General features: G+C 46.1%; 1 protein-coding gene across 6 annotated transcripts in view; it reads left to right on the top strand.

The window, feature by feature from the left end:
- The window catches only part of nfic (nuclear factor I/C), a 177,998-nt gene that overhangs the window by 128,152 nt on the left and 34,846 nt on the right, over positions 1–15,000 (top strand). For all 6 annotated transcript variants that reach the window (XM_063201554.1, XM_063201553.1, XM_063201555.1 and 3 more), the window contains exons 6-7: positions 399–523; positions 9,395–9,505. In XM_063201554.1, coding sequence (XP_063057624.1) covers positions 399–523; positions 9,395–9,505 — 236 coding nt within the window. The remainder of the gene's footprint in view (positions 1–398; positions 524–9,394; positions 9,506–15,000) is intronic.

The raw sequence follows: 15,000 nt of genomic DNA, 5'->3' as shown, positions 1-15,000 counted from the left end.
AAAAATACATCAAAACATACAGTTGGACACACATAATAATATCCATAAAACGGCTGTACCAGACTCATACGTTTGTATGTGTTGAACTTTGCTTGGGTTGTAATGTATGTAACATTCAAACCTACTTCTTTTTCTTCATACATCTCAATTGCTGTTACATGAAGCCAAATCCTGTCTCTTCTCTTATATATTGTGCTCAGTAGCAAACGGTTTCCATAGTAGCACGCAGGGGAGTTAACAGCCTGTTCCTACTTTCCCTCATTTTATGTCTTTATTCTTTACATCTGTCATTCTGATTCATTCCCTCACAATCTCTCTCTCTCTCTCTCTCTCTCTCTCTCTCTCTCTCTCTCTCTCTCTCTCCTCTCTCTCTGTCTCTCTCTCTCTGTGCACGGCAGGAGTAAGAGGCATAAGTCGGGCTCCATGGAGGATGACATAGACACCAGTCCAGGAGGGGAGTACTACACCTCACCCAACTCCCCCGCGAGCAGCTCCCGCAACTGGCAGGACGAGATGGAGGGAGGTGAGTCTCTAGCACTGCGCACTGCACTGCACCCTGACTACACTACACACACACACACACACACACACACACACACACACACACACACACACACACACACACACACACACACACACACACACACACACACACACACACACACACACACACACACACACAGGTATGTATTTATACATCCATATGGTCACTCATAATAATGCATAGGCTTGCGCACAGACACGTTCTTCTCATTTGTACCATTTCTCTTCAATCTGTTTCTCCCTCATTTTCTAAATGTGTGAGTTTCTTCAACAAAAAACTCACTCCTGCAAGTTTGATCTTTGGTCATTGTGATCCCTGAATCCCCCGGGTTTCTCAAAAAAAGAAAGAGAAAGCAACAGCAAAAACACCCCTTTGAGAAAAAAAGCAAATAGTCAGTTTATCCAAGGAGCTGTCAACAAAGCTCTACACCAAGGAGCGACACAATAGAGGAGAGGAGAGGAGAGGAGAGGAGGGGAGGGGAGAGGAGGGGAGGGGAGACGGGAGGAGAAAGGAGCAAGGAGGGAAGGACAGGAGAAGGGAAAAGAAAAGAAGAGAGGAGAGGAGAGGAGCGAAGAGGCGCAAAGAGCCATAGCTCAGGCCTCTCTGTGTTGTGCTTGGCTTCGAATTTCCCCCAAACTGAGCCTGGAGTCCTAATTAATTCATGAAGGGAGATCTTTTTTTCACCCCATCTTTTTTGTGAAAGTCTGCAGAAATGCGCCAAGTGGGCCGGTGTGAAGTTCCTCCTCTAGGCTGCATTCAGATGCACCCACCCCACCCCATCCATTCACCCCACTCCATCCACCATCCACCACCCACCCCAACCCCACCCCATCCATCCACCCCAAGGCCACCCTGCCCTAACCACCTCTCTTACTACTCACTCGTGGTGTGTGTGGGTGTGTGTTCGTGTGTGTGTGTGTGTGTGTGTGTGTGTGTGTGTGTGTGTGTGTGTGTGTGTGTGTGTGTGTGTGTGTGTGTGTGTGTGTGTGTGTGTGTGTGTGTGTGTGTGTGTGTGTGTGTGTGTGTGTGTGTGTGTGTGTGTTAATATACCCTCCCCTCCCCTCCTCTCTTACTGCTCACTCGTAGTGTGTGTGCGTTTGTGTGTCTGTCTGTGTGTCTGTGTGCTGGTGTGTTTGAACTTCTGTACACACACTGAGATGCATGTACTATGTGCACCTGTGTTTCTGTGTGTGTGCGTGCATGTGTGTATGCTGGTATGTATGTCTACAGATACGCATTTCCACCAGTTTACTTGTGTGACTGAATAGAGGCTTTTATGCTCATTCAGGTGTGTGTGCATATATTATGTATGTGTGTGCATGTGTACATTAGGCCTAGGTGTATCAGGGTGTATCAGGGTTGACTGTGGTATGTGTGTGTTTGATCTGCACAGGGGAGATTTATAAAGTAGATTTCTGGAGCACATAATGTTCCGTTTGATGTCCTCTTCAAAACACACAGTCAACAGGCAGCAGGGGAACTGGGAAAGGATGAAAATGATCAAATTGTATAGTACCTGAACAACCCACTTCTCCCAAAATCGATGGCGCTTGACTTCAAATCCACGCAATACATTATGTAAATACACTGCTCTCTAAAGCATGGCCAGCGAATCCAAAAACAGAATTCTGCGTTGTAGTGATCACACACGTGTAACACTTCACTGAGTGTGGAGGTGGCCAAGGCCTAGAGAGAAAGAGATTAAACCTCCTAGTAGCGTAGCAAAAAGCGTTTTCGAGGACGTGGGCGAGAAGATTTTTTACCCCCAAGCGTAGATAGAAGCAGACTTTGCTCAGTGTTCACCAAAATACTTTCAGCTGTAACAGGTGGTACACTGAATCCAAAGTGAGAGTTTGTTTATAATGAAAGATGTCTGCGCCAGGTTGTAGCAGTAGGCTATATGCTCTTCATCACATGTGCTGTAGATCCTTGGAAAAGATGAATAGGAATATTAAAAGTGTACAGGGACTTCACCAAGATCTGTAAGTGGAACAGTAGAACAGTTTGGACCAGCTCAGTAGAAGGTGCGGCCACTCTTGTTTCATTGACGATGATTACACAGCACACGGTGAAATAAAATCACTCATCCTCTGCAATTAACTCGTCACAAACGTCTCGTGGGCCGATCACTTCATTGGCACCTAGTGGAGACAGGGTGGGGAGACTCCAGCAGGCTCAGGATACATCATGTACATGCACGATGGATTCACACCTGCCACCTTCCCATGACAGGCACTGGGTGAAATTTTCTTTGGGAAGGATAAGGAGCCCGGGTTTTTAGTCTTAGTGATCAATAAACGGTATCACTGATGTAGTACTACTCTGTACTCTACAGTAGTAGTACTACACTAAACTGTTGTACTACTATACTACACTACACTATACAGTACTACACTGTACCATACTATACTATACTATACTATACTATACTATACTATACTATACTATACTATACTATACTATACTATACTACTATACACTACACTACACTGTACTGTACTACACTGTACTGTACTATACTATTATACTACACTATACTATGCTACACTACACTATACTAGAGTACACTACTACACACTGTACTGTACTACACTGTACTGTACTATACTATAATACTATACTAGACTACATTACACTACACTACACCACACTCCACTGTACTGTACTGTACTTCACTACACTGTACGATACTATACTGTAATACTGGTATACTATACTGTATTGTACAGTGGGAGACATCTGGCTGACTCGTACAGAGGTTCTCTCTAGACAGAGGTTACCTTAAACAACATACTATCACCGCCTATATACATAATGAGATGAGTTGAGAGGGGACTTCAGGAAGCTGTACCCTATGAATTCTCCAAGGCCCAGACTATACAAACTCCACCCCACCACGGCAGTAGTCTGATTATGCCGGAGAAGCTGGTGCTTTGGTAGTGTAGGTGCATTAAACCGTCTCGTTGTATATTTACGAGTGAGATTATCCTCCTAAACTCATTCCCAGACTCGAGTGCAGCAAGGGATTGAACCCTGGTTTATGACCACGCTCCCATGTCTGTGTGTGGGGAGATTATTTTCATATGCGTGTGCTTGTGTGTGTGTGTGTGTGTGTGTGTGTGTGTGTGTGTGTGTGTGTGTGTGTGTGTGTGTGTGTGTGTGTGTGTGTGTGTGTGTGTGTGTGTGTGTGTGTGTGTGTGTGTGTGTGTGTGTGTGTGTGTGTTTGTCTTAGTGCACGGGTGTATGCGTGTATGGTGTGGGTGTATGTGCATTTGCAATTGTGAGTGTTTGCAAATAAGGTTTGTGTGTGTGTGTGCTTGCCTTTTTGTGCATACTGTTTGTGTGTGTGTGTGTGTGTATGCCTGTGTGTCTGTGTGTGTGTGTGTGTGTGTGTGTGTGTGTGTGTGTGTGTGTGTGTGTGTGTGTGTGTGTGTGTGTGTGTGTGTGTGTGTGTGTGTGTGTGTGTGTGTGTGTGTGTGTGTGTGTGTGTGTGTGTGTGTGTGTGTGTGTGCTGCACTGTACCTGACCTAAGGCGCTGAGGTGCAGCGGTGCTAATGGACTGGTTGGCCAGGACAAACCTTAAAACCCTTAAAATGTCCTTGCAGACTCAAGGCACACACACACACACACACACACACACACACACACACACACACACACACACACACACACACACACACACACACACACACACACACACACACACACACACACACACACACATGGGAACTCACAGGCAGACAAAGACTCACATACAGTACAAGACACTTCAAAGCGATACTGTACCATTTCTGGAAATAAGCTGATTTTATACTTACTCCTTGAGCTAGATAATTGAGATTTACCTTTCTTTTGTTCTTTCAGCTCTTCTCTTACTCTTGTTATTCTACTTCTATTTACAAACTAGCAATTATCATTGAATCTTGTGGGTCGAGCTAGATGCTAGGTGGACTCATAAGATTCAACTGTATATGCTAGCTTGGAGGTAAAATGTGCACAGTCAGACTCAGAGAACGTCTGGAAGTAAAGAAGAAAGGTAAAACTCAATTATGAAAAAGTGAAAGCAAAAGCCCACCCGGGAAACTCCAACTCCCATTGTCATTGTCACAGCACTCTGTAGCACACAAATGCACACTGAACACAAACAAATTATGCCTTACTTGTGCAAAGGGGCAGCCCCCACTGGCACCCCAAGGGAGCAATGCGGCAGGACGGTACCATGCTCAGAGTACCTCAGTCATGGAGGAGAATGGGGGAAGGCACTGGTTAATTACTCCCCCTACCAACCTGGCAGGGCTGGAATTGAACTGACAAACTTTGGGTTACAAGTCTGACGCCCTAACCGCTTACCTGTGACTGCCCTTTACGTAAGTTGAGGTGTAAAGTGAACTTATTTCCAGAAATGGTACAGTATCGCTTTAAGTGCATATTGCACTCATAATCATACGTACAGAAATGTAATGTGGACATACTGTATGCACACAAATCACATTATGTATTCCATATTAAGTAGAGTATCATCTATTGATCCTGAGGGAAAGTTAAACATTCCCCCCAAATGCTCTTGCAGAACCACGCACGCATGCATGCATGCACGCACGCATGCACAAGCACACACGTACACACACACACACACACACACACACACACACACACACACACACACACACACACACGCACACACACACACGCACACACATACACGCACACACATACACGCACACACACACACACACACACACACACACACACACACACACACACACACACACACACACACACACACACACACACACACACACACACACACACACACACACACGCATGCACACACACACACAAACACACACACACACAGCCTGCAGGAGACTGGCCTGACTCTCCTTGGGGCTCTCCCTCTTCCTGTCTAGACAGCCCCTCTAACGAGCTGCCGTTTAACGACCCCCGTCTGCTGATTGGCTCCTGACGAGGGGGTGAGATGACACTCCTGGGGGTGTTTGGTTTGTTGGTTAGTTGCCTGTTTGTTTATTTTCGTATGTATTTATTTTGTTGTTTATTTATTCATAGCTTCACAGGTACAGTCTATAGTTGCACCATACCAACACTCTGTGTCCACACCGGGGGGCATGAAACTCTGCCAGGCTCTACACCTTGAATTTGTGATGGGCATTAAAAACGAAGGGAAAGGAAAGAGCATGTTAGATCCATGTCTTGACAATATTGAAGATGCTTGGCAGTGCATATAGGCTAAATAGATTTTGAAAATAAATTGATAGTGCAGCACCCTTGAAGCTCTACTCAGCATGGCTAAAGAGAGAGATGGAAAAGTGATCAAATTCTAAAGAAAGAAAGCTTGCATACAGTTTCATTACAAAACAAAACATGGCTATTTTAGTTACGTTAAAGGTGCACTATGTAATATTTTTAGTAGTTCCGTTCCAGAATTCCTGCTTTGTATTCACAAATGTTATCTTCTTGAGGAAACCACCACCATCAAATTCTCAGTATTCATTATGAATTTAACTTTTCGTACAAAAAAGGTGGATCTTCTCCATGTCCAATTTTGAATTTCCAGAAATAGACATTTTTTTGCTGCAAAACTTACTGTACTTCAATCATACTACTAAATATTAGTGTTTTGCTAAATAGATATAAATGAAAAGATCAAATTTGGCAATAGGCAGCAAAGTTTCAATGAGCAGTGTAGTTGCAGCAATACCTTGTCTGGCCACCATCCTACACAGTGCACCTTTAAAAAAAACACTTTTCAGGTTTAGCCCTACGGAACTCAACACTGCTGTGGAGGTTCTTACTCCTGTATATTCCCATTATGCTTGTGTGACTGTGTTGTGCACCTTAACATGTGTGAGTGGGGGAGAGGTGAGGTGAGCAAGTACAGATTTTATGAAGCAACCATGCACAGCACCCCAGCACAAAAAATCCACTACACCACCCCAGCCCAACCTACCCCACCCCATCCCACAATCGTCTAGCGAGCTCGGCATGAGCTAGACACCTGTGCATCATCTCCCTCTGAGAAATGAGTTGACAATGCAAGTTAGCCAGACCGTTTTGAGGAGCCTTATTGTCGCGATAGCCAGGCCAGCCCACCCCACCCGTACAGCCCAGCCTATCCCATCTCAACTCAACCTACCCCACCCATCCCAGCCCAAAACAACCACCTCATCACCCCACCCCAGTTCAGTCCTGCCCATACCACCCGACCCCAGCTCAACCCAGCGTCCCATGCTGCCATGCTCCTGATAGTTGGATCTGCACAGGCAGAGAGAGCGGAGAGAGAGCAGAGAGAGCGGAGAGAGTGGCGGCTTGTGTCAGACCAGCGCTGTTACATGTCGGAACGCAGATGAAAGGCTGCATCTGGATGAATGAGAGGATTGTGCTGGCTGGAACAGGGCAGGAGTGTGTGTGTGTGGGTGGGTGTGTGTGTGTGCGTGTGTGTGTTTGTGTGCGTGTGTTTGTGTGTGCACACGCGCCTGCATATGCATACATATACAGTGTGTGTGTGTGTGTGTGTGTGTGTGCGTGCGTGCGTGCGTGCGTGCGTGCGTGCGTGCGTGCGTGCGTGCGCACATGTGAGTGTGTGTCTGTTTGTTAGTGGTGTGGATTGGCACGGCCCTCGCGATCCAATTCGATCACGATTTGGGAGGTAGCGATTCGATTCGATTTGATCTTATTCTATGCGATCCGATCCGATCCGATTCAATTCTACAATGCATTGCAATGCATTACATTTCTACTGAAAGCAAAGCAAATGATTAATCAGTCATGATGAGGCAATACAAGTAGTCAGATACTGAGCAACAATTTATTGGCTGTTTTCTGTATCAGTCTGTATCAGTCTTGCAATGTTTTGAAGTGCTTTTATTCAATTTAACATTCATTTGCTCCCGAAATATCCATGGAAGTAATTGAAATTTAAAAAAATTGCCGGATCTTTCTGGAACTTGCCGGATGGATTCTGGATCGTCCATGCCTCGCATTGGATTGCATCACCGAATCGATCATTGTTGACACCACTACTGTTTATGCTCTGCAGATTTCTCTGTAGCTGCTGCCCCACTGCCCTCTGACGCTCCTCAAAGTCTGCCATATTCGGCCAAATGCAAGGCAGAGAGCGAGAGAGAGCGAGAGAGAGAGAGAGCGAGAGAGAGAGAGAGCGAGAGAGAGCGAGAGCGAGAGAGCTCTGCTCCTCTCCGTCTGTCTGTCTTTCTCTCTCTGTCCCTCCTTCTTTCCCCTACCTCCCCTTAGCCCTCTTTCTTTCTTGTACCATTTTCTTTCTTCTCTCTCTCTCTGTCACTCTCACTCTCTCTCTCCCTTTCAGCTGTCTCACTACCATGTGTTATGCTCCCTCCTCCTCCTCCTCCTCCTCCTCCTCCTCCTCCTCCTCCTCCTCCTCTTTCTTCTGTCTTTTTGTCCTTTTTTCCCTTCTTCTTCTTCTCATTTACAGCCGGGCCAAAGGGGAGCTGGGGCGGATGAAAGTTTAATGGCAGAGACAAACATTAAATGCCACCTTTGCTCTGCTTCTGTTTGGGGCTTTAGGATGACTACCACTCAGAAATCTGAGTGCACCACTGCCTCCAACAGAATCTCAAGACCAGGTTGAAGTAAAGATTAATAGTTTTGCCTAGTCATCAAACACAATCTTAACCTGAAAAATTGGATGCTATAGAAAGGATAACTTGCACAGATTCTTCGAAGGTGAACAGTTTGCTGAGGAACAGTCTGCGGATCCGATCTGGCCTTGCTTGATCTCGACAGAGTGATTTCTCATTCAGACCAAAGTGCACTGTACGCAGTCATGCAGACCAACAGTAGAAGAAGAATGCAGGCAGGCAGCACAATTCAATACACTGCGCCCCCATGTGGTGTGTGAGTGTAACAGCAGGACAGTAAAATAAACCCTCCCTCACTCCTCAACTCAGCAGGCTGTGCTGTGTGCTGAGCTCTGTATCTGGACTGGCCTGCCATTGTGCTGTGTGTGCTGGCTGGGAAGGGACAACCAAACTGGGCCACTGCACTTGGTGCTTTCGCTCCTGGACAATTCTTTCTCTCATTTTTGCCTTCGCTCCCCCTCTCCCTCTATCATTCTCGCTCCCTCTTCTGCTAGTTGTTTCTTCACTCTTCATTCTCCTGTGTGCTTCTCTCACTCTCGTTCCGTCTTTTTTAAACAACTGAACAACTTCATTCTTTTTTTGTGTCTCCCTCTTTTGTCCTCTCTCTACTTCTCTCTATCTCTCTCTCTCTCTCTCTGTCTCTCTGTCTCTGTCTCTCTCTCTCTCTCTCTCTCTCTCTCTCTCTCCCGCTCTCTCTTCTCTCTCTCTCCTCTCTCTCTCTCTGTCTCTCTCTCTCTCTCTCTCTCTCTCTCTCTCTCTCTCCTTGTCAGTCCTGGTCAGTCTCCTCCACAGTGTCTCCCTCTCTCTGTCTGTCTTCATCTGTCCTCCCCTCATCTACTCCATCCCCTCGCTCCTCTCCTTCTCTTCTCTCTGTGTCTAGTAGTGGCCTTGGCTCCATGTGTGGGGTGGCTGGCTTTAAAGTCCGGTCTCCCTTTTGTGTCTGTCTGTCTGTCCGCGCTGGCTAATGAATGTCTTGATACGCCACGCATAACTGATTGTCAGGAATTTGAAACGGTCGTTAAATCTTTGACTTTTCTGTTTTCTTTTTCTTTGTTTCTCTCTTTGGTTTCTGTCTTTTGTTCTTACTATGTTTTTTTCTTTCTTTCTTTCTTTCTTTCTTTCTTTCTTTCTTTCTTTCTTTCTTTCTTTCTTTCTTTCTTTCCCTCCTTTCTTCCCTCCTTTCTTTCTTTCTTTCTTTCTCTCTTTTCTGTGGCAGGGATTTCCCCCACGGTGAAGAAGACAGAGATGGATAGTCCGTCTCCACAGGAGAGCTCCCCGCGCCTCGGCTTCACCCAGCACCACCGGCCTGTCATTGCAGTGCACAGTGGTGAGCAGCACACACATGCACAACACACATGCAGGCACACACACACCGGCACCACCAGTCTGTCATTGCAGTGCACAGTGGTGAGCAGCACACACATGCACAACACACATGCAGGCACACACACACCGGCACCACCAGCCTGTCATTGCAGTGCACAGTGGTGTGTAGCACACATATGCAGACATGCACACACACACACACACACACACACACACACACACACACACACACACACACACACACACACACACACACACACGGGCGCGCGCGTGCATCCGCAAAAGGACCTTTTGTCAGATTTTTGAGCCCACATAGGTACAATAACACACACATACACACACTCTCTCTCACACACACACACACACACACACACACACACACACACACACACACACTCACACACACACACACACACACACTCACACACACACACACACACACACACACACGCGCGCGCACACGCGCACACACACACACTCACACTCACACACACACACACACACACACACACACACACACACACACACACACACACACACACACACACACACACACACACACACACACACACACACACACACAGAATTGTCCACAGATGTGCAGCAGCCCTCCTCTTGCCTGCTCTATACTGTGCATACATGGCACCACACCCCTTTGTGCATATAGCCCATATCAGCGACAGGCAGGGCAGGCCAGGGAAATTCCATACCATAACAAATCACACCTTTTAGAAAGGCATTATCACTATATGACTGGCCATTACTGACATGTGTACAGTGTGTGTGTGTGTGTGTGTGTGTGTGTGTGTGTGTGTGTGTGTGTGTGTGTGTGTGTGTGTGTGTGTGTGTGTGTGTGTGTGTGTGTGTGTGTGTGTGTGTGTGTGTGTGTGTGTGTGTGTGTGTGTACTGTATGTGTGTGTGGGTGATCCCCATAAAGCGAGCCGGCCCCATTACGAGCCACTTATTCTGCCCTAACACATGGGGCCGGGGCTTCATAAGTCTCCATATTGGCACTTAGTGTGCTGTGAAGAGCACACAGTGGTCAGACACTCCATATTCCAGAACTGGACTGGTAACCTGGCATATAGGGCATTTTCCCGGTGGGCTGACAGTCATCAAGGGCCGACGCTTTTGAGGGGTTTGTTTCAAATTTTCCCCTAGAGACTTTTCCCCTAGAGACCGGCCCACAATGTACCGTAGTAATTGTAGTATCATAAATGTAGTGTGGGTGAGGGGCTGGTCTGTGCACAAAAATGCCCAGTCCGGTTTGTGGTCCCAGTCCTGCCCTGCCGTACTCCACAGTCTATTGAGCCTTCTTTATCTCTTACACACGCGCCTGTGTGATGGAAACACGTGAGCAAACTCCAGAGCACTTCAGATCACTCTGCTGTGAAAACGTTTTGGATTTATTAACACGGATATCTGATTTTTGGCATTTCTGTACATCTAATATAGCCTTTTTCATAGACTTTTTTGGTGCTGATGCAATCGCTGACAATACGACTTACTGTTCAGTCAGACCATAGCAGTATTGCTATGACATAACAAAGAGTCTTTAGTAACAGACGTGTAACTTGGTTTTTTTGCCTTTATTTATTTTTTGAGATACGACAGTGCAGACAGACAGGAAATGAGTGGGGTGAGAGAGATGGGGAAGGGTTGCATACCTGCCGACCATTACGCATTTTGTGTAGCAGATACGGATTTTGACATCAAACTACGGCGCTGTCACTTCAAAATACGCGAAAAACCAATAGCAAAGTGGGCCATAAATTGCTCTGTAGACTTGCAACCAGACAGAGCCGTAGACATGGCTCTGCTTGCAATTGTCTCGCGCTGGCCTTTCCATTGGCCAGCAACGTGTGGGGGGAATATTGACCAATCAGAGCGCTAGAACTAGTTTAGATGTCTTCATTTGTTATGCTGCGCTCCTCTCGAGTCGAGGCATCAGCTGCCGACAGAAAGTTTGCTTCGAAATCTAATCACACAAGCAGAGAGACTGGTTAATGTACTCCTATAATCTCTGAAACAAGTGTCCTCCTGTCGTCATGTATTATCCATCTTGGTACTGTCGCTGTAGTTTTACAAGTGAGCACCGTCAAAATCACCGTTTCAAAGGTAAATGGACTTTGAGAAAGGTAGCCTGTATGGGAATAGTGAATTGCGTCCAGTTGCTAAATCCCTACATTTATGAAAATAAATAAAGGCCGAGGTCTGTCGTAATGATTCACCCAATGTTTCGCCGTATTTGACGGCAATATGTTGTTGCTTGTTTTGATATTGGACCGACACGAGATTACTTCCGAATGAGAACATGTGTTGATGACCGCGCTATAAATTAGCAGATTAGCAGCAAACTAAATTCGGTTTCCCTTTGCGCAGGATCATTTTAACTCGGGAAAATAAAGCGATAGTTAACGGTTGTGCTCGGAGTAGGTCTACATCCGTAACCTACCATGACACCGTATAGGGATACAATTCCCCCTGAGCCGTGGCCCATTCTGTGAACAGGTGTAACAGGTCGTGCGTCATACCAAATATGGCAATCTATTAATAAAATCAATTCTCCTATCATCATATAGCCAACTCATGACGGCAGATGAGGGTAGATAGGCCTACTATTATGCAGAGAAGTGAAAAAAAGAAGCGATGCCCCTCAAAAGTTACCGTGGAAGTTCCATTGGCCATTAGCCCCCGTCCCTCAGTAGGGCCATACATGACGCATTTTGTACTGAATGAATGCTGAAAGTGTGATTTTGATGTTAGCCCCCAACGTAATAATATTAACCTGATATTATCCTAGCTTAGATAACACTTGTCTTTATCTTTTTCTCTACTGCTGATGCTTCTTCACAGTAGGTGACAACATCACCATTTATTAATATTGGGGGAGATGATGTAAGAATCATTACAATTCAACTTTTTGTTCATAAAAATCACTGAAATGCCTCGGTATTTTATAATCAAATTATACATTTTCCTACATGTACCTTCTACAGCAAAAAAAATAATCAGCAAATGCTTCAATTTCATACTCAATTCCAGCTCCAACAGCCCCCGAGTGACCAAATGCTCTGTTTGGCTGGTACATAGGATAACTGAATAGCCACTTAGGCCTACTAGCCAGACTGGTGGTATGTTTGACTAGTAAGATTAACAGCCATATTGGCTGGTGATCAGTAAAGTTAATTTAGAGGCCTCCAGCACACTATATCATAGCATTTTATTGGTGTTATGGTGTGAAACAAACCAGATACACGGGATGTTAGGCTAAAATGCATTAAAATGCAGGAAATTGCATCTAAGAAAAGCATTTTTTTCTGGGGGAGGACCCCCCTGCCTGAATGAAGTGTCTCATATCTTCCCTGTTGACATTTGGCAACCCTAGGTGTAGGGCAGACTATGCAAAACAAAGTAGCCTCTCAGATGGGCCCGCCGGCGACCCCGTTGCTTTGCCATGCCAAGTTGTTGCGCCGTGAATTGCCGCGCCGCGATAAGTTGCTACTCAATTTTTTTTTTAAAGGTTGGCAGGTATGGGGTTGGCAAATGACCCGGCCCGGAATCGAACCCGGGTCGCCGGTGTAGCAGCCCAGTGCCCTACCGTTAGAGCCACAGTAGGGCCATGACTTGTAACTTCTAACAGGGGCTGTGCATGAAAGGGTTAATGACGGTGATACATGTCTATGCCAGCTCTTCAATATGGAGTCCACGTGTTGGGTACAGTAGAGACTTTTTTAGGATTGTACATCAACAACACTTACTCACCATATGTAACTCCAGCCTTTTGCAACAGTCTCTTTGCTGGTGACAAGTCAACGTTGCCCATGATATAGATTTGTACTATTTGCTCTGACAGAAAATGTATTGCCACCTACATTGCGCAGTGCACAAGCTGGCTTTTCATTCAGTGTGCGTGGCATTTTTCTTGTTCTACTTACGGCTGTATTGCTGGAGATGCGTCTGTGTATTTTCCCTGGATGGGGCGAGACAAATAGATTTAGTCAACTCTCGCACAGGAAGCGGTATGCTGTCACTGTATATGTGTGTGTGTGTGTGTGTGTGTGTGTGTGTGTGTGTGTGTGTGTGTGTGTGTGTGTGTGTGTGTGTGTGTGTGTGTGTGTGTGTGTGTGTGTGTGTGTGTGTGTGTGTGTGTGTGTGTGTGTGTGTGTGTGTGTGTGTGTGTGTGTGTGTGTGTGAAGAGCTGATGGCACAGTGAGAGTGAGAGAAGGAGCGCAAGAGAGAGAGAGAGAGAGCTGTGAGCGCGGCGTGGGTCTCCCACTCTCCTCTGCCACGCTGTGTAATTGTTAGTGGAGGCAGCAGCGGCGTAATGAAGAGCAGTCTGGGAGTTGGCAGCCTCCCCTCGTCTGCACGGTGACACTTGAACAATTAGGGAGCCTGTCGGAACCAACTGCCTCTGTTTGTCCATGTGTGTGTGTGTGTGTGTGTGTGTGTGTGTGTGTGTGTGTGCGTGTGTGTGTGTGTGTGTGTGTGTGTGTGTGTGTGTGTGTGTGTGTGTGTGTGTGTGTGTGTGTGTGTGTGTACGTGCGTGTGTGTGTACGTGCGTGCGTGCGTGTGTGTTTGTCTGGTGTTTGAGTTTGTGTGTGTGTGTCTGTGTGCACGTACGTGCATGCATGTGTGTGTATCTCTGTGCGTGCGAGTGTGTGCATGCACGTTCTTGCGTGTGTGTGTGTGTGTGTTTACAATACAGCCATATGCTAGTTACATTACCACAGTCGCCTTGCTAACAGGCAACTGCCATTAGCCTCCCCTGCACCACTGCAATGTGTCACTTCACTTTATTTGTTTCTGTTTTTATTGGTGCGCTAGCTTTGCGAGCAAGTTGGCAAATACAGTATTAATAATAATTGTATTTGTATAGCGCAATTCATGCACAGATCCAACTCCAAGTGTTTCAACAGTTTGGCAAACAATGAAAGAGATGCGGTGTAGGAGCTGCTGTCAACTATGCCACACACACGAACACATACTGCAACACACACACACACACACACACACACACACACACACACACACACACACACACACACACACACACACATAAGCACACAATTTAAAATAGGGTTTCTACAGACACAAGTTTAGCATTTGCAGGGCTACTCAGGAAAGATCTAGATAATTGAAACCACTCTAAAAATATATATTATCCACAGCGAAGATTTTTCATGGGTAGATGCAGCACCTTCTTCTCCAAATGTGTCCACACATGCATGCGCACACACATTACACACGCATGTGCGTACGCACGCACGCACGCACACACACGTAAACACACACGCGCACGCACAAATGCACTCACACTGATATACTGACACACACACACATACCTACTCAACATGTTGTCCAAGCAGATGGCATGTGCTGTAAATATTGCTCCCTGTGTTGTTTTTCAATGCATCACATGAATAACGAGTCAAATTCAATTACAGCAACAACTGCAGGGTTCCCACGATGCTCCTGAAATTCTAGGGAAAACTT

This window comes from Engraulis encrasicolus, chromosome 6 (assembly GCF_034702125.1).
Source record: "Engraulis encrasicolus isolate BLACKSEA-1 chromosome 6, IST_EnEncr_1.0, whole genome shotgun sequence".
In the NCBI taxonomy this organism is placed as follows: domain Eukaryota; kingdom Metazoa; phylum Chordata; class Actinopteri; order Clupeiformes; family Engraulidae; genus Engraulis; species Engraulis encrasicolus.
This window is presented reverse-complemented; position numbering and strand designations above follow the sequence as displayed.